Consider the following 24,534-nt stretch of genomic DNA (forward strand, 5'->3'; position numbering starts at 1 on the left):
GGGCCCTGGACAGAGTGAGGTCACGGAGATAAAGACAGGCAGTGACAGGGAGCCAGGACTTGCCCCACGAGACCCAGGGCCTTGGGGTCAGAGTGAAGGCTGGGTTGAAGCAGGTGGATGGCAAGGCGCAGGTACCATGGCCAATGTGACTCCAGCACCCTCTCGCTGCCCTGAGCGGCTCCACCTGTGACCCCTGTCCCCTCCACTGGCCTGAGAGCCTTCCTGCCCCTCCTCCTAGATGACCTTGCCTCCAAGGCCAACATCCTGATCGACCCGCTGGAGCTCCAGGCGGCCACCATGGATGACCTGGATGAGGACGAGGAGCCGGCCCCGGCTGCGGCCCAGGTGCCGCGGTAGGGGCAGGCGGGGGCTTTGTGTTGGGCTGTCCCTCTAGCATCAGGGCTGGGGTGTCACACGGGCCATCTCCTTGTCCATGCCGGCAAGGAGCTTGTCACCCGGCAGGGTCCCATGCTGTAGGGGAGGCATGGAGGGCCGGCGTGGTGGGAGGGTCGCCAGCTGCTGATGCCGTGCGAGACCCTGGGCCTTGGGAGGCACAGTGAAGGCTGAGCGGGGGCAGTTGGAGGACGAGGTGCAGCCATGCGGTCAACAGGGCCCCGTGGGGCCCATCCCCCAGCCTACGAGTCAAGGGAGCCCCAGGCCCTGGGATCGTTGAGTGGAGTCTGGCCTCCTCTCTCCACCGCAGCGCCCTATTCAGGCCCTGGCCGTGGGGGGCGCGCTGCCCCTGCCTCGGCCCGGCTGGCTCAGTTCTCCAACCCTGGGCCGAGCCAACCGCTTCCTCAGCACCGCAGCTGTGAGCCTGATGACCCCACGGCGGCCCCTGAGCGCCTCGGAGAAAGTGAAGGTCCGCACGCTGAGCGCAGAGCAGAGGACCCGCGAAGACAGTAGGTGCCAGGCAGCACCGGGCAGGGCCCCCTGACGGAACCTTCTGTCCTGTGAGACTCTCCCCCACACAAAGCCAAGTACACCCGTTCCCTCCTGGTCCTGTGGCCTGGCAGCATCTCAAGGGTATGGGAAGTGCACTCTGAGGGCGGGAGATCGATGGTACAGAAATAGGTCCTGAAGGCAGGACCTTCCCCGCCCCCGCCCGGCTCCCACATTCTCCCTACAGGCCCCTCCTGGGGCCCGGGCTGCAGGCGAGGGCTGCCTCTCCTGCTGCGAGGCCCCTCCTGGCTCCATAGGCTTAGGCGAGAACTGGAATGGCCCCGACCCTGACCCTGACCCTGTCCTTGCCCTGTTCCTAGTCGAGGGTAGCCAGTGGAATGAGGGCCTGCTGGTGGGGCGACCCCCCGAGGAACCTGAGCAGCCCCTCACCGAGAACTCCCTGCTGGAAGTCCTAGACGGTGCCGTCATGATGTATAACCTCAGCGTTCACCAGCAGCTGGGCAAGGTCTGGCACATGCGTGTCACATGGTTCTGTGTGTCTGCATTAGTCTGTGTGCACCCACGAGCCCGCTTTCCGCAGGGGTGCCTGGGCATGGCTGTGCGTGTGAGCATACGTCACAGCAAGACTAGTGTTTTTGCCAGTGCCATTTGGGCCTGATCTGGTTGACTTCTGTGGGAGGGGGCTGTCCTTCTAAGGTGAAGGATTTGATGGGGCTAGGGTCCGGGCTGTGTGTGGAGAGCACTGTGCAAGGTGCCCAAGGGTCCCCCTGGATGTGTGGTGTCTGCTGTTCGGTGCCCTAGATGGTGGGAGTGTCCGACGATGTCAACGAGTACGCGATGGCCCTGCGGGACACAGAGGACAAGCTCCGCCGGTGCCCCAAGCGGGTAAGGTGGGTGGGCAGGTGGGACTTGGGAAGGGCGGGCTGTGGCAGAGGGCGGCTTGCTCGCTGGGGGCCCCACGGCAGTCCACAAGGGAAACCTGCTCCCTGCCCCTGGGGTTTGCCCAGCAGCTCCCCTGTCCCCACCCCCCGCCCTGGCCGGCCCAAGGCAGTAAGAGTAGGGCCGGCAGCAGGGCCAGGCCCGGCCTGAGCCCCGTTAGCGATCCGTGGCCTGTGCCAAGGTGCCCGCACCCTGGCCACTAAGTGCTGACGCACACCCAGGCTCCTCATCAATTATGGATTCGCCCCTGAGTGCTTCCTCGGCCACATGCAGAGTCAGCAGGAAGCAGGGCCTGCCGCCCTGCCTCCCCTGGAGTCCCTGTGCCGTAGCTCTCCAAGCTGGGGACCAGAGCCATTCCCTGTCCGGGCAGCCCCCGGCCCACACCTGCCTGCCCACAGAGCCTGGGCTTGTTTAGGGCAAAAGCAGCTGCTGGAGCTACAGTTCTAGACTCGCATTCCTGGCGGGTCCCCACCACAGGCTCAGCTCAGCCCCACGTCCACTCTGAGGGGCCCCGAGGCCCTGGCTTGCCCATGCCCACCAGCAGGTCAGACTGAGGGGGGTTTTGAAGAGTGGAGCTGCGTCCACCCTGCCCTGTGCCTGCCCCAGGCACAGTGCGCTCTGCCAAGCTGCATGGGTCTGGGCACGGGGCCCTGTCCTGATTGCCCTCTGCTCCTCCTCCTCGGGTGGCAGAGGAAGGACATCCTGGCGGAGCTGACCAAGAGCCAGAAGGTTTTCTCAGAAAAGCTGGATCACCTCAGCCGCCGTCTGGCCTGGGTCCATGCCACCGTCTACTCCCAGGTGAGCAGGGCGGCCGCAGCCAGTGGCTGCCCCCTCCTCCAGTTCACGGACTGGTCACTGGGCCGGGTGGTGCCAGGCCTCAGGCACACACCTGCCCCTCCCGGCTCCTCAGGCTCCCTCCCCCCACCCCGTGCCGTAACCCCTGAGCTTTACATGCCCATGAACTGAAGCAGATGCCGTTTGTGGACCGCAGTTCCCCATTCCAGTTCTCGCGGTCTCCCTTGGGGCACCAGTCTGTCCCCCCTGCTCCCAGGTCTGCTGCCTCCCCTCTGCTCCCAGTGCGTCCAGGGCGCTTGGCCTCCGCCAGCCTCCATCTGCTTCTCTGACTCCCTCCATCCCCTGCGCTTAAGGACACTGGCTCGTTCATCCCCTCATTCACTGAAGAACGTGCCCAGATCCTGCAGAACGCCACATGCCTTCATGACCTGGTAGCTCAGCAACAAACCGGAAAGCTGAGTCTGCCCTCCCAGGACAGACAGACAGTGCACTCCTGCTGTGACTGTTTTGACACCCCTCCCCTGGCTGTGGACCCACAGCACTTGTTTTGTCTCCCCAGCTGCCCTGGCATCTCCCCCGCAACCAAGCGAGCGCCTCTGGGTGCTCCCAGGTGCCCCTGTCGGGGCGTCTGTCCGCCTTCTTGGACGTGCCCCTCCCGCATAAGTGGGCGGCCGCAGCCCCTGGTCTCCCTGGCTCTCCCGGCCGTCTCCGCTTGCTCTCTCTTCTGGTGGCCCCTCCCCACCCCACGCACCTCCACCTGTTACCCCTTTGCTCCGGCCCCACAAAGATGGGCACTGTCTTCCCACCACCGGATCTCATGCCCATCCACCTCCCTCCATAGGCAGTCTTGCCACCCCCTCCCTCACTGTCTTCTTAGGAACCTCACCCTCCCATCTCTCTACCTTCTTTTTGAATCATGATAAACTGTACACAACATAGAATTTACCATCTTAATCATTTAAAAAAATCACAGTAAAATACAGTGCGTGCCTTGCCGTCTTGACCATTTTAAAGGCACAGTTTAGTAGCACTGAATGTATTCACATCGTGGGGCAGCCACCTCCAGAGCTGTTCGCATCATCCCCGCACCGAGACCGCCACTGCCCACTCCCCCGCACGTCTGTCCCCAGTCACGGTTCTACCTTCTGTCTCTGAAGCTGACTGCTCTCGGGCCGCACACGAGCAGACTTCGGTCACTGGCATATTTCATGTCGCGTTACCGTCTCACAGTCCATCTACGCTGCAGCGTGTGTCAGGATTTCTTTCCGTTTCAAGACTGAGTAAACGTTCTGTTGTGTGTGTATCACGTGTTGTTTATCCGCTTATCCCTCTGTAGGTGTTTGAGGTGGTTCTACCTTTTGGCTATTGTGAATAATGCAGCTGTGAACATGGGGATCCCATTTTTAAAATTCTGTTGGGTGTGTACCCGGAAGCAAAATTGCTGGCTCTTGTGGTGATTCTATTTTTAATTTTTTTGAGGAACTGCCGTATTGCACCATCCCCACTAGCAGGACACAGGGTTCTAATTTCTGCCGATCCTCACCAATGATTGTCACTGAAAAAATGTTTTCACTAATAGTAATCCTGTGTAAAATAGTATCTCATTATGGTTTTGATTTGCACTTCCCTAGAGATTAGTTGGTCTTACTGGGTATTTTCGGAGAAGGCAATGGCAAGCCACTCCAGTACTATTGCCTAGAAAATCCCATGGATGGAGGAGCCTGGTAGGCTGCAGTCTGTGGGGTCGCTAAGAGTCGGACACGACTGAGCGACTTCACTTTCACTTTTCACTTTCACACATTGGAGAAGGAAATGGCAACCCACTCCAGTGTTCTTGCCTGGAGAATCCCAGGGACGGGGGAGCCTGGTGGGCTTCCGTCTATGGGGTCACACAGAGTCGGACACAACTGAAGTGACTTAGCAGCAGCAGCAGCAACTGGGTATTTTATGTATCCTTCGTTGAAGAAATGTCTAGTCAGTCCTTTTGCTTAGTTTTTAATTTGATTGTTTTTCTATTTTTGATTTGTAGGAGTTCTTTCTGTATTCTGGATATTCACCCCTTAGCACATTACAATTAACAGATATTTTCTCCGATTCTGTGGGTTGACTTACTGCTCTGTTGATTGTGTTCTTTGATGCACATTTAAAAGTTTTAAAAGTATTAATCTATTTGGCTGCACTGGGTCTTAGTTGAGGCACGTGGACTCTTTAGTTGGGAGCACAGAGTCTTAGCCACTGGACCACCAGGGAAGTCCCTCGCCCCCACGGCCCCTCCGTGCCTCCACACTCCCGGTGGTCCAGTGCTTTGCTGTCCTGGACTTGGCTGTGGCCGTAGCTTCCTCGCGGCCTCATCCCCACTTGCCCCTGCAGCCCCTTCTGCTCTGAGCAGCGTCCCAACAACAGGCTTCTGGTCACAAGGTACCCTGTTGCTTAAGGCTCTGCGTACCTTAAAACAGTGCAGACAGGCTTCTGGCCAGGGCTCTAGTGCTGCCTCTGTAGGCTAGTGGCCTGTCCTGCCTGCCCAGCAGTGCTTGATCACACCTGCCTGAGCTCTTCTCCCTCTTCCTGGAATCCAGCCCTTACGTCATGTTCCTGGGAGGCTTCCCTCATCCCCCGACTGGGCTGAACCCCATGACACCACCCCCCCAGCAGCCTGGCAGCACCTGTCCGCCCCACCTCCCCCCGCAGGAGAAGATGCAGGACATTTACTGGCTGCTTCGAGTCTGCCTGCGGACCATCGAGCATGGCGACCGCACAGGTTCTCTGTTTGCCTTCATGCCCGAATTCTACCTGAGCGTGGCCATCAACAGCTACAGCGCCCTCAAGAATTACTTTGGCCCCGTGCACAGCATGGAGGAGCTCCCAGGTAATGGGGCCATTCAGGTTGGGAGGGGGCAGAAAAGGGGGCCTTTGCGGAGTGAGCCCTGGGAGCCCTGTTCTGAGCCCCCATGACCCAGAAGCACACATCCCACATGGGCTCAGACAGCATCAGACAAGCATTTGCACAAGTCCCGCTTGGCAGAGAGCCCCGTCCCAGGACCAGCAGCCACAGACCTAACAGCTGCTCCCTGGCGTGAGGAGGAAAGCAGATAAGATGGAGTACAGGGCATGAGGCAACCCGCCCACCCTGCCAGGACTGGCACTTCCTTCTTGGGCTGCTGTGGCCCAGGAGCCAGCTGGCCTCTCACCCTTCACCCTGGCGCTGACCCTGGGGTGTGGCATCCCACGCAGGGGCAGGGTGGGCTTGTCTTTGCAGATCACAGCAAGGAGTGGGGGCCCTGCTGGTGGCCACAAGGAGCAGGGGTTTCTTGCAGACCCCAGATTCCAGGATGGGCTTGGCTGGATTAGGCTGTGGACTTTGAGGCTCCTGGCCTGTCCCCTGCCCAGCCCCCACCCTGCATCTGTGCCTTACTCTCTGGCCAACCATTAGTGAATGCACTGCCTAAAGTCCCCAGGTGGCAGCTTAGGCCCAGACTGGCCCTTGGCTCTGGCTCTGGAGCCCACTCCCCAGCCCATCCACCAGATGTGCCTGCCTCTGGCACTCCCCACCAGCTCATCCTGTCACCCCACCCTGCAGGCTACGAGGAGACCCTAACCCGTCTGGCCGCCATCCTTGCCAAACACTTCGCAGACACACGCATCGTGGGCACTGGTGAGGCTCTGGACAGAGGGCTTGGGGGGATGGGGACAGGGTGGCACGCCAGGATGGCCATTTTCTGCACAGATTGCCGCCCAGGTAGGGGTAAGGCATGGGCACCAGGGTCATGCCAGGCACCTGCTGAGGTGTGGCCTGTCCCAGCAGACATCCGGGACTCACTGATGCAGGCCCTGGCCAGCTACGTGTGCTACCCCAACTCCCTGCGGGCTGTGGAGCGGATCCCTGAGGAGCAGTGAGTGTGGTCTGGGGGCAGGGGGCAGGCATGCTGCCATGCACAGCATGAGCCTCACCCCGGGCCTACCGCCTGCTGCTCTCACAGGCGCATCGCCATGGTGAGGAACCTCCTGGCTCCCTATGAGCAACGGCCCTGGGCCCAGACCAACTGGATCCTGGTTCGGCTCTGGCGGGTAAGGCTGGCTGGAGGGGAAGTGGCTGTGGCTGGTGGGGTTTCCCTGCCCCACTGACCTCCTGCTGCCTCTACCCCCAGGGCTGTGGGTTCGGGTACCGCTATACGCGACTGCCACACCTGCTAAAAACCAAACCTGAGGATGCCAATCTGCCCAGCCTCCAGAGTGAGTACCCAGGTCTGGCAGGCAGGGGACCCTCACCCTGAGGTTCTCACAGACTTTCCCACTTCTCCCAGCCCCAGTCCTGGACTCGTGGTGGGCCCCAAACTTCTGTCCATCCCCCAGGGCTTCCATTCTCTCCTTCCTCCAATCCGAGGATGCTCCGGGACCATCTCTGCAGCCCCACGTGTGCTGGCAGCTCACACACCGAGCGCACCCTGCCCCTTGCCCTCTGACCCAGCTCCCTGACCTCCAGTCTTGTCCCAACTCCACATCCGCTGCCCCTTTACTTCCACCTGGCGGCGCTGGACCTTGGATGCCTGAGTCAAGGCAGGGAGCCCCAGGGGGTGTCCATGGGGCTGCCTGGAGGAAGGGGCCATTTACTGGGAGCAGAGTCTGCGTTCTCTGCCCTGTGAGCCCAAGGACCTTCACTGGGCCCAGCCCAGAGTCTTGGGTGGTCTAGCTTGCATAGCCTACCTCCCCCACGCTGTATGTGCCCCACACAGTGACCCGCTTTAGCCTACGGGCTGTGTTTCTGCCCTTGTGGGCAGGTTTTGGGCCTCATGGGGTCCCCAGAGGCCAAGGGCCTCGTGCAGTTACACGGCAAGCCCTTGCCAGTTGCCTTGGTCCTGGCTCTAGGGTGGACCTGAGCTGCCCGTGGAGAGCAAGGGGGCAGATCTGCGTCCTGCTGCCGGAACTATTGATTTGCTCAGGGAGGGGCTGGCCAGCCCGGGTGCGGCTGAGGGCTCTGATTACTGCTGTCAGCCCAGACTTGGCGCCCACCAGCTCAGCCATATGCCAAGGCCACACCAAGGGCAGCAGAGGACTGGAGGGTGGCGAGGCTCGAAGTAGGCTCTTGGGGAGAATGGCCTTGACGCGGGTGGAGAGCGCTCTGGGCCGCCCTGTCTGTCTAGCACACCCTGAGGGGCATGTGGCTGACTTGCTGGCACTTGGGCGCCATTCTAGAACTTGGGGTGGGATGGGGGTTGGGAGAGCTGCAGCCTGTGGTTGGCCCAGCAGAGGGAGGGGAAAGGTTTAGCCCTAACCCCTGGTAGCACTGCACGCTGTGCCCCTGCCTTCAAGACCTGAGGTTCCCAGAGAGCCGTCTCTGCCTTTAACCAGCGGCCCGTGCGGGAGGACAGAGGCGGGCAGGCGGGGCTGCTAACGGGTGTGATGGTGCCCCCCTGGCCCTGTGCCCGCAGAGCCCTGCCCCTCCACCCTGCTGCAGCAGCACATGGCAGACCTGCTGCGGGAGGGTCCGGATGTGGCCCCCAGCTTCCTCAACAGTGTCCTCAACCAGCTCAACTGGGCCTTCTCCGAGTTCATTGGCATGATCCAGGAGGTGGGTCATGGGGGCGCCTTGCGGGCCAGGGGTGGCAGAGGACAAGGCACGACCTGCAGTGTGGGCAGACCCCTGACGGGTGCCCGCCCACCTGGCGGGGCTCAGATTCAGCAGGCTGCGGAGCGCCTGGAGCGGAACTTCGTGGACAGCCGGCAGCTCAAGGTATGCGCCACCTGCTTTGACCTGTCGGTCAGCTTGCTGCGCGTCCTGGAGATGACCATCACGCTGGTGCCGGAGATCTTCCTCGACTGGGCCCGGCCAACCTCCGAGATGCTGCTGCGGCGGCTCGCACAGGTGTGTCCATCCGGGCAAGGGGTCAGGACCCTGGGGACACCCTAGTGGTGAGCCTGCCCACCCACCAACGGCTTCCTGCCCACAGCTGTTGAACCAGGTGCTGAACCGGGTGACAGCTGAGAGGAACCTCTTTGATCGTGTGGTCACCCTGCGGCTGCCTGGTGAGGACCTAGAAGCAACACACTGCAGGCCTCGGTTCCTCTGCCCGACCCGACAGCCTGCGCTGGACCGCTGGGGCCTGGCACCTCCAGCCTAGCTCAGCCGTCTGGGGGGAGGATGGAGGGATGTGCTGGAGCCCCTGCAGCAGGAGCGCTTTCGAGGCTCACCCCAACTCGCTTCCCCGCAGGCCTGGAGAGTGTGGACCACTACCCCATCCTGGTGGCAGTGACCGGCATCCTGGTGCGACTCCTGGTGCACGGCCCGGCCTCAGGGTGAGTGCTGGGGAGTGCGCTCCCCTCTGGGGGCTGGGCAGGGCCTTCCTGAGCTCATCCTCACGTGGGCCTCGAGACCGAAGGAAGCTAGGAGAGGTGTGAGCTGAGTAATGAGTAACTAGGTGGCGGTGGCAGCAGCTCAGAGTAGGAGGACCCAGGACCTCAGCTTCGCAGGGCGCCCTGGCCTCAGGCAGGGCTGCTGGCTGTGGCTGTGCCTCCGGTGGGGGTAGGGGCACCCAGATTCACTGGTAGGGGTGGGGGTGCCCATGCCAGGACAGCCCTACTGGGCTTCAGAGCTGAGCGCACACACCTGGGTCTGTGAAGCCTCCAGCAATGAGCACGTACGGCCTTTATTGAGAAATCCCATGACAGCTGGATCCAGGACACTTGTGGGCCCCCTGGCCCAGCCCCCCTCCCTGGCCTCCCCGCAGTGGGAGCGGTGAGATGCATGTGAAGCCAGGGCACTACTTCAGCCATTAGGGCTGAGACCAGTGCCAGCCCTTAAGAGGATTCTGCCCTCAGGGGACAGCAAGTTCTAGCTGGGCCCTCCGGTCTCAGCCAGGCTCGGCAGGCTTTTTACAGACAAGCTGGGGACACAGGCCGTGGCGCCTCTTACTGCTGTCTTGCGAGCGCATGGGAGAGGCCCTGCCTTCAGTGGCCTGTGATGCCCCAGGGGGCCCCTTAAGGAGCTTACTTGCTGCTTGCCTGCTCACCAGACTGCGCGGGCGTGTGAAGCTCAGAGTCGGCTGAATGTAGGTGCACAGGGAGTCACATTTCACCGGAGCAAGGGCTGGGGATTTCTTCTTTGCACCCTGCGGGTGGGGACTGGTCTTCACTTGAAGTCCTCCTTCTCTTCCCCTGCGGGCCGCTCCCTTCCCGTCCCCTTGGGGAGTGGGAAGTGGTCACAGTTCCCTGCCTCACCACCACTCTCCGTAATGGCTGGCCGCCTCGGCCCTACCACTCACTCTGGGGCTCTAATTCCAAGGGCTCTTTCAGTTGGGCCTCGGTTCCAATCCTTTTGGGTACACGTAGGCCCTGCTAGGTCCCAGTGCTGGGGAGAAGCAGGAGAGAGATAGGAGACCTGAACTCCTCTACCAGTGAGGGGGTTGCTGTGCTGTGGGAGGCTGGAGGACCAAGCTCAGGGCTTCCCACCAGCAGCTGGCAGTTGTTCGGGCAGCAGCTGGGAGCAGGGCAAGCGGTGGGCAGGCAGCGGCCTCAGTGGGGGCCATGGGCATCCTAGGTCATCACCAGACCTTCAGAGGCTGTGGAGCTAGTAGACTCAGAGCCAGCCTTGAGCCGCAGGCCCGAGGGATTGTAGAGGTCGAAGTCCTCAGCTACTGCTAGCTGCACACGACCATTGAGACCCCTCCTGCCAGGCTCCAGAAAGACCACGTGCTTGTGGACACTGGCTTTGCGGCTGGGTGCATCAGGTGGTGTGGTACTGAGCACTGAGGACTGTGCGCTCAGCTCCTGGAGCGGGCTGGGTGTTTGGGGCCAGCGGCGGCAGCGGTGGCAGCAGCGGGAGGTGCGGTGGTAGCAGCGGCGGCAGCCGGGGCAGGGCGGCGCGAACAGGTAGAGGAGTACAAGCATCAGGCCCACGGCACAGCCCAGCAGCGTGGTGAAGCCGGTGTTGAAAGCGTCGGGCTCCGGGTGGGGAAAGGACACGCTCACGTTGTACTCGTGCGTCTGGTTGTGGTGCAGGCGGGGCCCGGTGGCCAGGCACACAAAGACACCCTCGTGCCACGGCTGCACGCTGCCGATGGCCAGGCTGCCGTCGGCCAGCACAGTGATGCTGCCATTGCGAGACCCTGGGGCCACGAGCAGCTCGTGCTGTGGGGACACCCAGGCCACGCGCAGGGCTGGGGCGCTGGTGTTGCAGTGTAGCCGCAGGGACCGCCCCACCTGCACGTGCAGCTGCTCTTCTGGCCGCTCCAGGTCCTGAGCCAGGGCCACCGAGCAGTTCTCGAAGACACGGCTGTGCGCAAAGAAGCGCACGCGGGAGGTGGGTACCTTGAAGGCCAGGCAGGTGTACTCACGGGCAAAGTCGCTCACAGCGCTGAGGCCCCGCTGGTGCCAGCGTCGCAGCAGGTGGTAGAGACGGCAGTCACAGGGTAACGGGTTGTTGTGCAGGTAAAGACCGTTCTTGAGAAAGGCAGGCAGCGCAGCCAGGTCAGGCACAGGGGTGCGTCCTATGCGGTTGGAGGAGAGATCCAGAATACGCAGGTGGGCCGCACCCAGCCCGTGCAGATGGTTGAAAGAGAAGGATGAGAGTTCGTTGCAGCCCAGGTAGAGATGACTGAGCGTGCCCAAGCGGTGGAAGGCACGTTCGTCCAAGTGCGCCAGGTGGTTATTGAACAGACGCAGCGTCTCCAGCGCTCCCAGCCCGTCGAGGTCGTGGCGGCCAAGTGCCCGCAGGGCGTTAGATGATAGATCGAGCAGCCGCAGGCCACTGGCGTTGGTGAAAACTCCCCGACCCAGCGCCTCCAGCTCATTGTGATTTAAATGCAGGGCGCGGAGCCGGGAGAGGGGCGCCAGCCAGCTGCGGGGCAGGCGCTGGAGCCCATTGTGGCTCAGGTCGAGGTCTGCAGTCGCGGCTGGTAATGTGACCGGCACCTCCCGCAGCCCCAGGCCGGCGCAATCCAGCAGGTCGGCAGCACAGACGCATTTGTGGGGGCAGTTATGAGGCGCGTGGGGCAGGAAGCTGTCCGAGTCCTGCGTGCCTAACCCGACGCGCAGCAGGCACAGTAGTGTGCTCTGCAGCACCAGCCGGGCCATATCGGAGGCTGCCGGGGCCAGGACAGGGCAGCTCAGTGGGCGGCACAGATCCGAGACTCACCGGCTTCTCCGGTGAGAAGTGCCGGGCGACGGTCAGCGAGCCAGGATGCGGGCTCCGTCTCGCAAGGCCGACCGGTTCCAGGTTTGGAGATGTGAGTTGGCCGCGCTCGCTCACCACACCCTTCTCGGGCTTCCCCAGCTCCCTCCTGAGTGCCTTCCTGAGCGCGCTCAAGCTTCTAAATAGTCCCCGGGAGGCGATTTCTCAGGGGGCGGGGCCGTCGGCTCCTATTGGTTCCCACTGGAGGGGCGGGGCCGCCGCGTCCCGCCCCCGCCCCCCCCCCGCGACCGTAGTCCTCGCGTGGCCGCCAGGGGGCGCGAGTTTGGCCGGCGGCCTTCCAGAGGACCTGTCTCCCGGAAGAGAAGAGGAAGCCTGGGAGGTACGCCTTCCAGCTGCTTGTGTTTTTTTTTTTAAATATAAACGTGTATTAGGGAGACGGTGTTTTCCTTGAAGGATTACTGTGTATGACGGGAAGGCGTTTCTTTTTTAGGGTTAATGTGTGCGAGAGAGCAGGTGGACTTGCACCATCTCATGGCGGTGCCCCCTTTGACCTGCTCAGGGGCGGGTCCTTACTGGGATCTAGAACTTCACTGGGAGGATCAGAGAGCAGCAGGGAGATAGGGTGGGACGAACAAGGCGGTAATGGGACTGTGCTGGACTTTCATAGGACCCCACCCCTCCAATAATTAATAGGGATTTCAGGCCCAGGCTCCTGACTTCCCTTGTACCCTCTCCTACCTAGGACTGAGAGAGCCACATCAGTGCTCCTGGCTGATCCCTGCTTCCAGCTCCGCTCCATATCCTACCTGTTGGGGCAGCCGGAGCCCCCAACACCTGGCACTGCCCTGCCTGCCCCTGACCAGAAGCACTTCTCCCTACAGAGCTGTAAGTGGGCCAGGGAAGACAGGGATTTGGGGCTGCGTCAGGTCAGTCGTCTTAAGAGCAACTTCCCTGGCTGGAAATACTCAAGAGGCACTGGGTTCTGAGGCCACATTTGGCCTGACACCTCCCACCTCACCACCACCACAGATACAGATTACATCAGCGTGGAGGAGCTGGCCCAGGTGGAACAGATGCTGGCACACCTAACCTCTGCATCTGCGCAGGCAGCAGCTGCCTCCCTGGTGAGTGGGGCCACAGCAGCTCAGTACATGTCAGCACAACCGTGTGTGTGTGGTGCACACCCACTCGTCTGGGTGTCTGACCCAGCCCACCCTGCACTCTGCTCCCTGCAGCCCACCAGTGAGGAAGACCTCTGCCCCATCTGCTACGCTCACCCCATCTCTGCTGTGTTCCAGCCCTGTGGCCACAAGTCCTGCAAGTATGTGGGCCCCTCGGGCACAGGGTCAGGGTGGGGGCGGGGCGGGGATACATCGGCCACCGGCATGCCCTCCCCTGTTGCAGAGCCTGCATTGACCAGCACCTGATGAACAATAAGGACTGCTTCTTCTGCAAAGCCACCATCGTGTCAGTGGAGGACTGGGACAAGGCAGCCAACGCAAGTGCCACTTCCTCGGCTGCCTAGGCCTGCCTGGCCCACTCAGCAGGAACCTCCACCCCTCAACTCAAATCCAGGCTGGGCCCTATTTATGAGCCCCTTGCCCTGTCCCCCTCTCCCCACCCCATCCCACCTCCTCACCTGTGTGAACCTCGTCAGCAGGGGCCCAGCCATCCCCTATTTGTGCCTCAGCTTGATTTTCAGTCAGGGCCGCAGTGAGCATTAAATTATTATTCCATACAGTCCCGGCCCAGTTGTTCTTAAGGGAGTGGGCTTTGTGGGGTATCTGGCCAGATTATGTCCATGGGAGAAGACAGGTGTCTGGCAACTTCAGCCTCGTCCAGTTCTCCCCAGTCAAATGGCAATGAGTCCAGGACCTTCAGACGTGTCGAGCCAGCATTCCCCTTGTCACTGGGGAAACTGGGGCTCGACCGGCCCCACAGCACCCCTCACATGATGATGCGAGGCTCCGGGACCGACTCACCGATAGACTTGTGGGGCAGGACGCTGGCCCCATTGAGGTAGAGCTCATCGCTCACTATGACGTCCTCGCCCAGCACTGTCACGTTCTCCATGCGCACCTGGGGGACGAGGCAGGCATGGTGTGAGGCAGAGGCGGTCCCCACCCTCCCCACCGAGCCCACCCAGAGGCTTACCCACTGGCCCACGCGGCAGCGCCAGCCCACGATACAGGACTCCAGCCAGGAGTGGGAGCGGATGTGGGCATCTCGCAGCACAGTGCACCGCCGAATGCACACGCCATCCTCCACCACCACGCCGGGACCCAGACTCACATTGGGGCCGATGCTGCAGTTCTCACCGATACGGGCACTTGGGTCCTGAGGACGGTGGAGAAAACCCAAGTGGGCGCCTGTCCTCCAAGATGGAGGGGATCGATTATGGGCTGGGCAAGGGCCTCACCACCAGCACGTTGCCCACAATGCCAGGGCCTGAGCACAGCTGCTCAGGATGCTTCTGTCGCAGTGATTGTAGGAAGAGGCACATGCCGGTGAGGAAATCCTTGGGCTGCCCAATGTCCATCCAGAAGCCTGCAGGGAGAGAATGCATCAGGGGGCTCAGCCCAGCCACAGACCACCCCCACCCTGTGGCCTCCCTGCCTCACCCTGCAACTCCATGGCATAGAGCTGCCCTTCCTTGGCCATGACAGGGAAGATCTCCTTCTCAATGGATGTGGGCTGCAGCTGTGAGAGTGGGCAGCTCGTGAGCAGGGTCATGGCAGTGGTGGCCTGTCCTACCCCAGCCCACCCAGCAGCTGGCCTCTACACACCTGGATGCGCCGCAGCACTGAAGGGCTCAGGATGTACATGCCTGCATTGATCTTGTTGGACACAAACACCTGCGGCTTCTCCACGAACCGGTGAATGCGGCCTGTGTCTGCCTCACACACCACCACACCGTACTTAGAGGGTTCCTCCACTTTGGTCACCTGAGTGCAGGGGGACTTCAGGCCTAGTCCAGTACTCCTGAGCCTCAAAGTACATGCTGTCCTAAACTTCCCATGCTTTGTCCCCAATGCTTAAAGGCACAAACTGCACAGCTCTACACCCACACCACCACCGGGTAGTTCAAGGCTGCAGAGTGGGAGAAACTGGGCACAAGGACACGAGTATCAGAGAAAGAAAACGTGCTATCTTACCAGAATGGAGCCCTCCTGACCGTGGTGTCGGTGGAACTGCACCATGGCTTCGAAGGGGAAATCGCAGATCACGTCACTGTTGAGGACGAAAAAAGGGTCTGCAGTCTCACAGAGCAAGTCTTGGGCCAGGGCCAGGGGCCCAGCTGGCGGAAACGAAGAGGTCACCATCATTTTGAGGGTCTGAGCCCCTGGCTCAGCAATCCCCATCCAAACTTAATCTTGCCCTTTCCTGGCCCTAAACCCTCTCCAAGGGATCTTCCTGTCTCTCCTGACCTGTCCCCAGAGGCTCCTCTTCGTGGGACATGGAGATTCGGATTCCTAGCTGGAAGGGAGAAGCGCCCCCGTCAGTTTCCTCCACTCAGAGTGAAGAGCAGGGAGCAAGGGAAAGGGCCAAAAGTCAGTGCCTCACCTTTTGCTCCTGCGCTTTCATTTCCTTCTCCAGCACCTGAGACATATAACTCACGGCCAGAATCACGTGGTCCACGCCGGCCTGGGGGACAGAACAGCGCCGGCCGCCAGGCGGGCTCAGCCGAAGGCACGGAAGTCCCCGATCCCCAATCCCTGGCCATTCCCACGACCTACCAAGACCCCGATCCGGGCCTTACCGCAGCCAGCGCCTCCACTTGATGAAGTAAGATGGGCTTATTGCAGAAGTCTACCAGCGGCTTCGGGATGCTTAGCGTCAGCGGCCGCAGACGCGTCCCATAACCGCCCACCAAAATCAGTGCCTTCATTGCACCTGGGGACGGCCAAAGAGTGAATCCGAGGCTCCGAGGTGTCCACGGCCCGCCTAGCGGAACCCTGCCGCACACTCCCGCCGCCGTGCGCTTCTCTAGCCAGACTGACCAACTGTGACTCTGCCCTGTCCGCGCTAACGTTATCTCCGCGGCCACAGCAAACCGGGACGCCACACCGGACGGAGAGCTTCGGGCCCCTACCTCCGGCTGGCGGCGGGCGGGAAGTGACGTTGGCTCGGGCAGACCAATCAGCTATGGTATACGTGGCACGCCGTCAACGTAAGAGCGCCGGGACGCGAGGCGCCAACAGACGCAGCCAATGAGAGCCGAGCGCGCCGGGCTGCCATGGAAACCAGGACCCGGACCTGCGGGTCAGCTGGCCATTGGCGGATCCAAAAGCGGAGCTGGCGCCAAGGGCGAGGCCTCCTTTGCGCCGCGCCCCGGCAGATTCTGGCACCACCCAGCCAGACCGGAGAAAAGGGGCAGGACCGGGGTCTCGGCAGGGCGGCCAGACTCCCGGAGTCCGCAGATTTTCTCCAAGACACGGACACACGTCAGTTTCTAACGGCTTTATTTTGACATACACGACCTCAGACACAAGCGGGGCGGGCAGCGCTAGGTGTACAGAAAGGGCGGGCTCAGCGCAAGGCCTGAGCACTCCCTCCCCTGCACGCAAGGTCCCGAGAAAACGCAGCCGCGCCCAGAGGCGACCGGAGCCACGTGTCATATCCGGGCGCAGGGCTTGGACGGCGTGGACAGGCTTAGGCAGCTTCCAGGAAAGTGGAGCAGAGAGCGGTCCTCCAGACAAGGCCTTGTAGTTCCCCAAGAAGCAAAGGAACCAGGCCCTACCCACGGTTCTCCCCCAAATTTTCCCCATTAAAACATTTTTTAAATCGGTACAAACAAAACCAAATTGAACAGTTTTAAAGTTCAAAGCAATCTGCATCTAGGAGTGTGCATGTGACCAGGTAAGAGCAAGGGAGCAGAGGATACCGAACAAGCCCAGGCCTTTGGCCCCTTAGGGGAATCCCCACGCCCACTGCACAGGCCCGGATGTGAGGGAGGGGTGGGGTCCCTGGCAAGTTGCTACACTGGTCCCCTTCCTCTTTAAGCACCGCCCATCCCACCCCGCTAGGGGGCTGGCGTCGACTTGGCCCACGGAAGCACTATAGAGAGGGGTCACTTGGGACACCCCAACCCGTGATCCCGTCTTGCACTTTGGTCCCAAGTTGGGGCTGGGAAGGCAGGGCCCGGCAGGGACAGGGCTCTCTGGCATGGAGCGAGTGCAGACACACATGCCTGCCACCCGTCAGATAACAGGGTTGTGTCTTGCAAGTGTTCAAAAGTGCTGAAAAGAAGGGACCCTGCCTTGGGAAAGCAGCAGCAAATACCAGCCCTGCTCTTTTAGTGCCAGGAAAATACTGACTGTAAGTGGGTGTAACCTCTCTCACAATGAAGAGCGGAATGGGGCAGCAACTCCCACAGTACACTAATTCAGGAAGCACGGCACATCCCCGCACTGGGGAGGTGCCATCAAGTGGGTCCCCAGTGGGCCCAGACCCTTTGGTTTAGCCTCGGCCTTGCCAGGAAATGACTAGCCACGCTAAGGAAGAGTTACTGCCCCCATGGCTGAAGCCACAGAATACTATATGAGAGAAGATGCTCTTTACTGACCAGAAACAGACAAGCTGCTCCTCCTGGCCCCCAGGAATGGGAACCTGCCCACCAATGGCACCAGGGTCAGAGGGCTGAGAGAGATGGGATCTCACCGCGGAGCCCAATTAAGCTGTGTGAGGCTGCGTCTCTAAGGAGCGGGAAAGTAGTCCATCAGTTACCGAGGCCTCTCACAGACAACAGGCTGGCAGGCTTGCCATTAATGCCGTAACAGGGACATACTAGCAGTGACAGTGATAGTGGCCCTGGACTCAGAGGGGAGGGCACTAACCTCGGCAACAGCTAAGTGAGCTCCTGGGCACATCTACTAGAGGTGGCAGGTCTCTGTGCCATTAAGGGCTGGCAGCAAAACCACTGAAACCACCAGCAAGGAAGGGGTCACCCCCCAGGTCTTCACTGTGACACTGTCAGTGCTGAGTGCCAAGGGGGCCACCCCCCAGGCTCACAGAGACGGTGCTGGGCCAGCAGGGAAACTCCTCCTCCGATTCATTTTGCTACCGCTTTTAAAAGGTAGCACCTGCTGAGGAAGGGCACAGGGGTAAAGGCTCACCTCAGAAATGGGAAAGACGATAGACTGCTGAGAGAAGCATGAGGGAAATCAATACTTACTACTGAACAAGGCTACACCCCAGGGGAAAAGATCACAGGGGCTGGCACATGGACGAATGGACAGACGGATGGACCCCAGAACTGGTAAGACAAAACTCTCATTCGCAGAATCTGGGCATCTGCACCCAGTGCCCAATATCCTCAAAAGCAAACAAGCTTAAAGTTCTCCCTCACAAGCCTGGAGCTCCTCACAGTGGGCTGCTGCCTTGAGCTTGGCCTGGGGAGAGGTGAGACCCTGAGCGGACCACAGCCTTTGAGCCCTGGAAGGAGCAGTCTCTCCGAGGCAGCAGAGCTGCCCAAGAAGCCAGAGGAAGCAGATTCCTACCCACAGCCCAGCGGCTGCAAATACTGTCTGGGTCAGAGCCATCAGAGGCCCCAGAGCCTGCTGGGAGGCTGACTCTCCTCAGCACACAGAGCAGGGCCCCCTCCAGTGGGGCAAGAGGGGATGGCCTCCTTAGGCAAGGGATCTTAGTGAGAAAGGCTGGCTGGGGTGTGCAGGCAGGAGCAGGTTCAAGTGCCAAACAGTGCCTGGGGATCCCAGAGCCTGCCCTCTGCCATAGCTGGCTTGAGCACAGCTTCATGAATCTAGCCTCATGCCATGGTCAGAACCAGGAAGGGTCCAGCTATGTGCAGTAGGCCCCATGGTGCCCTGGGAACACCTGTCAAAGAGATGGGTGACACCCACAGCACAGCTTACGAAGTCCCCCAAGAGATGGGCACCCAACCCTCTGTGACTGAGGAACCAGGGGTGAATGAACATGGAAGGGCCCTGCGCCGACCCAGGGCTTCACCCTGCAATAGCAGGACCCTGCAGCCACAGACCCCAAAGACCTGGGCAAGAGAAGCCAAAGTCCAAGGGCAACCTGTCCCTGCTGCCAGGCCCACCAGGGACACCTCTTCCTTCCTAAGTCCGCCTGGACACAGCAGTCAGAGCCATCAAGCTAGGCAGCCTGGCTGAGAGGACGTGTTCTGCCCTCTGTCACTTTATATATATGGATTCCAGGCTACAGCTAAAAACATTTCTTTTAGTTTACACCAAAGAGAAATATAACCCTTTAAAAGCAAGTCTGTGTGTCCTCACAGCGAGTTGAGAGCAATGGTCCCTGCCTGCGGGTGGAGAGGAAGGGGGTCCGGGGGACTCCGAGCTGGGCCTACTGGTTCTCGTCCCGCATCTGTTCCATGATGCTGATGAGGTTCTCCAGGCCGAACACATAGCCTCGGTCGGGCCCGTCATGCACTGTGGGGTCATCTCGGAAGCCCTTGAACGTGCTGTGTGCAAAGTCGATCATGCGGACGTCCACCTTGGGCGGAGAGAAGGGGCCCGCCTCCGGGCTGCTGCTGCTGAGGCTGGTGCTGGGGCCACAGGGGGGGGCCGCCTCCGGGAGGCTGCTGTCCAGGTGCTTCACGCGCATTTCGGACCGGCGGTCCAGGTAGGACTCAGACCGGCACTCCTTGCCATCATAGATGACAAGCAGGGAGCTGGAGTAGAAGCGGTAGGAGGCCTGCCGCTCCAGCACGGCCTTCAGGCCCCGCAGTTTGCTCAGGATGGGCTCAAAAAGGTCACGCCGCAGGTCCAGGCCGTTGTGCAGGTACTGATAGAGGGCGTTGCGGAAGCCTTCGATGGAGAGCCCACGGCCATAGTACTTGTTCCTGCAGAGGTAATGCCCTGTGTCCAGCTGGTACACCTAAAACCCCAGGAGACAGGCGGGTGAGTACCAGGGAGGTCTGAGGACCTCACGGGGCCCTGGGCAGGCGCGGTCTGGAAAATGCTTCTGACCAACCTGCGCTTTTCTGCTCCACCCTGCACAGCTGGAGTGAGCAGGCCAAGTTCACCCTGAGCTTTCCTGTGGTAAAGGCAGGAGTGTGTGGAGACCAGGCCTGCAGGTGTTCCGCCATGACCTGTGGAGCCCTCCGGGAGACCGGCTGGACTCAAGCTAGGAATATCGATCGTGCTGACAGACAAGAGTCTTAGCTGCCCCAGTGTCAAGGCAACAGACTCGCACAGTGGTTCTGCGCTAGAGCCCAGGCCAGGGTCCCCGAGTAAGGATGAGAGGGCTCAGGGAACATGTCTGTGAACAGGCACTCAGCGCCCCCAGGGGACTCAGCCTCCCAGAGGAGATTCTGGACCACTGTGGGCCAGGAGGACACCCCGCACGGACAGCAAGCAGGCACACACACGACCCAAGCCATGCCCGCACCCAGGCTCTCGCCCAGGCTGACTCACCTGCATGCCACAGACCCTGACACCCAGCGTCGCCGACGTACTCTGCTCGCACTTGCGCATCTGCCGGGCGGCCTTCTCGGCGGATGCGTCATCGCCGTGCTGCCGGGTGCCCATCTTCAGGTCCAGCACACAGGGGCACCTGAAGTGGTGCACCACATTCTCAAGCAGCAGGAACTCTGCGCTGCGGTCAAGGGGGTAACGGCCAACCTCGCCAAAGTCCCAGCCGGGAAGGACAGTCCAGCTTTACTCCGAAAGAAGGCGCTCCCTTCTAATGCAATGTGTGTTCACCTCAGACTCTCAATGTGGGTGTCACACTGCTGGCTTATTATTTATTATGGGAAAATACAGACACCACTTACCAGGTTAACCATTTTTAAGTATGCAACTGTTACCACCATCCAATCTCCAAAACTTTTTCATCTTCCCAAACAGAAATTAGAAACTGTTCAGGAGTGTGTGTATGTGTGTGAGAGTGTTTGTGTGTGTGCCTATGAACACACGTACACATGTGTATTTCTCCCTTCCCAACAGATAATATTATAGCAATAACTCCTGCTCCCCCCCCGCCCCTCATCCCCTGGAAGCCACTATTCTGCTTTCTGTGGCTATGAATGTGCCCATCCTAGGTACTTCGTATCAGTGGAGTCATAGAATATCTGTCCCTTTATATCTGGCTACTTCACTTAGCAAATTGGTTTCGAGATTCATCCATACTGTAGCATGTGACAACATTTCATGCTTTTTTATGAATAATTTTTAATTGTATGAATTTGCCACATTTTTTGATGTCATCATTTTTATTTTATTCTTTAGCTGTCTTGCAGGCACACAGAAATAAACCAAAGCAAATTTGGGAGTTTCACATACATCAATAAACCAAGACCCTGCTCAATCCAGTGTCTCACTCAGGCATAAGGAGTAAGAAACTTCCTTTGTAGCCCTACTGCAAAATGATGACTCAGATTTAACATTCCCACAGGAAACTTTAGGAAAAGCTGGATTTAAATTTCTCTCTTGCCATTTTCTGACTAAACTTCAAGCCATATAGTTACACCTATCCCTTCGTACCTCCAGGATCTTCTGTTTACATCCAGGTCTTCACCTGCATCTCCTGTCTGCACTGATCTCAGATAAAGGTGCTGGCTTGTCACAGGTCTGCCAACCGTCATCATCGAGGCTCACAGCTGAGCCCTCAGTTCCATATTTTGAACTATGGAGCAATCACCTGGTCTTAGAGGGTAAGACCCTCGGCATCACTCTGATGATGAACATTTTAATATCCTCTAATTCTTTAAAGAGTAATGTGAAATTCATTAGGTGTGGCTTTTAACTAGTCTCACTGCCTGCTATGATTTATAAACAAGCAACAACAAAACTTGAAGAAGGCTGCAAAAGTATCTCACGATGCCTGAGGGCGTAGAACCCTGCCTTTCCACTCACTGGCTCTGGGCACAATACTTCATCCTGCCGTGCTTCCATACACTCATCTATAAATGGGAGTCATAACAGTTCCTCCCTCAAAAGACAGGAAAACTGAGTAAGCACATATCAAGTGCTCAGCACACTTCCCCTCAGTTTCCCAGTAAGTCTTACTTATTTACTGTCCACTGTTTCAAAACAGTAACTGATTTTACGAGTTCTCATTTCATAATACTGTTTTTACCTCTGCTATCTTAAAACTATTTTACATTGGTATATTTTATCCTTAGAAAAAACACTAAAACACATTTTTAAAAAAAATATCTGTTGGGAGGGGAAAAATACACATGTGTACATGTGTTCATATGCACACACACACACCTGATTCTAGACATGCACTGATCAATATGGTAGCCACTATCCATACCTGCTGACTTAGATGCAGATTTTAATTCAATAAATTAAAAATTGAGTAACTCAGTCACAGCAGCCACATCTCAGTAACAGTATGGCTAGTGGCTACCACAAATTTGAGCGCGGATTCTTCCACTGTCACAGAGCTCTGCTGAGCACTCTTCTAGACTGCCAAGTTTAAGCTTCAGTCTTACCAGGCCCAAAAGGCAGGGGGAAAAGTGATGAAAATATGAAAAAGAGCCTATGGTAAACGGAGATAAGAACAAAAGACGAGCCCTAGAACAGAGCGGGTGCTGACCATGGTACTGGGAGGCGCCCGACATAGGAGCCATGGTCCCAAGTGGCAGGCGCTGCTGGAGGAGCAGTAACAAGGATACTGTAGAGCTTTCGGTCCTTGGACTCGGAGCGCATGCGGCTCAGCTGCTGCTTGTGACAGCGCAGGCTCCAAGGGTTGTGGCTGATCTTCTCAGAACTCAGACCACTGTTGCCATCTAGCATCTGGAAAGGGACGTCCGAGTGGCTGTGCAGCTCTACCTTTGGACTCTTTGCCTCCTGCGGGCTAAGAAGGAAGAACATACACATTGCTAAGGGGCTCAGAAGAATCATCCTCTGGGGTCTCACTACACAGGGTTGGGGAGGCCTAGATCAAGTCTAACGTGCCATCCACAGATCTTTCTGATGGGTGACACATGGCCGCAGAGGCATGAGCCCCTTAAAGTGAGTAAATGGTGTAAGTAGTAAGGAGTGAGTGTGTGCAGCCAGCGCGGCTAAACTGATCTGGTCTGATGTCAGAGAGAAACTGTGTGTTGCCATGTCTAAGCAAAGCCCTAATTCTAAGTCAAGTCACAGAGCAGTCTAGTTACTCATTTTTTTTTTTTTTTGGCTATGCTGCACAGCTTGCAGGATCTTCATTTCCCCGGGCTCAAACTCAGGTCCTCGGCAATGAATGTGCCAAGTCATAATCACTGGACTGCCATAGGTTCCCTCACTGAAACTTATTTTTGAGTGAGATTAAGTATGTACAAAGTAATTTAATCATACAATTTTGATTTCACTTTGGTTCAAAAAACACATTATTTTTTGTTTACATTAGTTTTATTTATTTATTTTTACAATTCAGTATTTTTTTTAAGTATCATCACAAGGTTAGAAAACATCACCACTATCTAATTTTAATAAATTTTCATCACCTCCAAAACAAATCTTGTCACCATTAGCAGTAGTGACTTCTCATCAACCCTGCCCCCTCAACCCCTGGCATTTACTGACCTACTTTCTGTCTCTTGGACAGAAAAGATGTGGATTTACCGATTCTGAACATTTTAGGTAAATGGAACCATACAATATGTGGTTTTCTGTGACTGGCTTCTTCCACATAACGTATGTTTTCAAGGTTCATTCATACTGTAGCATGTGTCAGTATTCCATTCCTCTCCACAGCTGAGTGAGATCCTATACCATATGTAATCTATCCATTCATCAACTGATAGACACTCAGGTTGTTTCCAGTTTGGGGCTATTAGGAATAACACTGCTATACATATTTGCATACACATTTTACACGTGACTATTTTCCTTCAGTTCTCTTGGGCATATACCTAGGAATGCAGTTGCTGCATTTAACTTTTTGAAAAACTGACTAAATTGTCTTCCACAATGGCAGCACTATTTTATATTCCCATCAGCAACATAGGAGGGTTCCAGTTTCTCCATAACCTCAACAAAACTTTGTCTGTCCTTTTGACTGTGGCCACGCTTGTGGGGGGTTCACATTTTTTGCATGATGTATCGAGAAAAAGAATTCTTTTTCCTGATCCATAAGAAAATTCAAATTCCAATTCAATAAACTGAATTTTAGATGCAGGGCAAGGGTTAACGGTGATATCAGAGTCTCAGAGATCTGACTCCAAAACCCTCAAAGAGCATGGGCCTGGCTGCACTCACTGCCTCTGGGCTCTGTGATCCTGCAGGGGAGAAAGCAGCTGGGACCTCACCGTGGGCCAATGCATCTCCACCTCTGCCTTGGGAATGCAAGACATAACAAAGCTGGAAGAAAACAAAGCGTGTTCTTGCTTCCAAAAAGCTGAGAGAACTCCATTCTCTCTCTCGACCAGTACAGCCAAACTCAGAAGCGGGCCTCACTGGGGCGATGGAACACGCAGGTGGCAGGCGGCTCGATGGGGTGAAGCTGCGAACATCAGCCATTGTCCCTCCACCGTGAGCCCTGCTTCCCCGTGATGCATCAGGACGCTAGAGGTACCCTGAGTACCTGTGCTCACAGCACCAGACGTGAACTGCCAGCCCTGCTCACCACCCCCTTACCTCTCCGAGGTTTCGAGAGGCAGGCTGGCTTTCTCCTCCTTGTGGTCACTGCCACTGCCCGACCGGTGCAGGCTCCGGCGGGAGTGCTTGCGCCGAGGCTGCTCCCGCTCCGGTGTGTCATCCGGCTCCACGGTCTCACTTTCCACGTATGGGTAGGCCACCAAGTTGATGTAACCGTCACTGTCCCCCTCGAAACAGACAGATACCACTCCTGTTGGG

The 24,534-nt window shown here is 58.2% G+C and overlaps 4 protein-coding genes across 15 annotated transcripts in view; 1 reads left to right on the forward strand and 3 right to left on the reverse strand.

Annotated features, from left to right (window-relative positions):
• The window catches only part of RNF123 (ring finger protein 123), a 28,830-nt gene extending 15,331 nt beyond the window's left edge, over positions 1-13,499 (forward strand). For 3 of the 6 annotated variants that reach the window (XM_088831662.1, XM_088831661.1, XM_088831663.1), the window contains 17 exons: positions 239-345; positions 704-902; positions 1,263-1,408; positions 1,705-1,788; positions 2,533-2,640; positions 5,326-5,503; positions 6,215-6,289; positions 6,440-6,527; positions 6,615-6,702; positions 6,783-6,867; positions 8,064-8,203; positions 8,309-8,497; positions 8,583-8,658; positions 8,844-8,928; positions 12,504-12,646; positions 12,791-13,082; positions 13,166-13,499. In XM_088831662.1, the coding sequence (XP_088687788.1) occupies positions 239-345; positions 704-902; positions 1,263-1,408; positions 1,705-1,788; positions 2,533-2,640; positions 5,326-5,503; positions 6,215-6,289; positions 6,440-6,527; positions 6,615-6,702; positions 6,783-6,867; positions 8,064-8,203; positions 8,309-8,497; positions 8,583-8,658; positions 8,844-8,928; positions 12,504-12,646; positions 12,791-13,082; positions 13,166-13,286 (2,204 nt within the window). In that variant the 3' untranslated portion in view covers positions 13,287-13,499. Of the gene's footprint in view, positions 1-238; positions 354-703; positions 903-1,262; positions 1,409-1,704; positions 1,789-2,532; positions 2,641-5,325; positions 5,504-6,214; positions 6,290-6,436; positions 6,528-6,614; positions 6,703-6,782; positions 6,868-8,063; positions 8,204-8,308; positions 8,498-8,582; positions 8,659-8,843; positions 8,929-12,503; positions 12,647-12,790; positions 13,083-13,165 lie in introns of all 6 variants that reach the window. The other 3 variants (XM_055413843.2, XM_055413838.2, XM_055413842.2) reach the window with 3 other exon arrangements.
• Positions 9,259-12,510, reverse strand: AMIGO3 (adhesion molecule with Ig like domain 3). Its single transcript, XM_055413845.2, has one exon. It carries the CDS (start codon positions 11,701-11,703, stop codon positions 10,165-10,167), a length of 1,539 nt encoding a protein of 512 aa, XP_055269820.2. The 5' UTR covers positions 11,704-12,510; the 3' UTR covers positions 9,259-10,164.
• Positions 13,500-13,646: 147 nt separating the features above from the next.
• GMPPB (GDP-mannose pyrophosphorylase B) lies at positions 13,647-15,887 on the reverse strand. Of its 2 annotated transcripts, none has more exons than XM_088831669.1 (9): positions 15,763-15,887; positions 15,522-15,655; positions 15,326-15,406; positions 15,190-15,238; positions 14,917-15,059; positions 14,548-14,706; positions 14,383-14,461; positions 14,181-14,308; positions 13,647-14,098 (listed from the first exon to the last, which is right to left on the reverse strand). In XM_088831669.1, exons 2-9 carry the CDS (start codon positions 15,648-15,650, stop codon positions 13,709-13,711), a joined length of 1,158 nt encoding a protein of 385 aa, XP_088687795.1. In that variant the 5' UTR covers positions 15,651-15,655; positions 15,763-15,887; the 3' UTR covers positions 13,647-13,708. The 2 variants fall into 2 exon arrangements, with proteins under 2 accessions (XP_088687795.1, XP_055269824.1); XM_055413849.2 differs by having other exon boundaries at positions 13,647-13,840; positions 13,916-14,098; positions 15,522-15,786.
• A 320-nt stretch (positions 15,888-16,207) lies between these two features.
• The window catches only part of IP6K1 (inositol hexakisphosphate kinase 1), a 38,058-nt gene continuing 29,731 nt past the window's right edge, over positions 16,208-24,534 (reverse strand). For all 6 annotated transcript variants that reach the window (XM_088831668.1, XM_055413846.2, XM_055413847.2 and 3 more), the window contains 4 exons: positions 24,316-24,526; positions 22,371-22,552; positions 20,161-20,336; positions 16,208-19,621 (listed from right to left, as the gene is read on the reverse strand). In XM_088831668.1, coding sequence (XP_088687794.1) covers positions 19,088-19,621; positions 20,161-20,336; positions 22,371-22,491 — 831 coding nt within the window. In that variant the 5' untranslated portion in view covers positions 22,492-22,552; positions 24,316-24,526 and the 3' untranslated portion in view covers positions 16,208-19,087. The remainder of the gene's footprint in view (positions 19,622-20,160; positions 20,337-22,370; positions 22,553-24,315; positions 24,527-24,534) is intronic.

This window comes from Moschus berezovskii, chromosome 24, assembly GCF_049115385.1.
Source record: "Moschus berezovskii isolate FMDL1 chromosome 24, NW_MosBer_1.0, whole genome shotgun sequence".
Taxonomy (NCBI): domain Eukaryota; kingdom Metazoa; phylum Chordata; class Mammalia; order Artiodactyla; family Moschidae; genus Moschus; species Moschus berezovskii.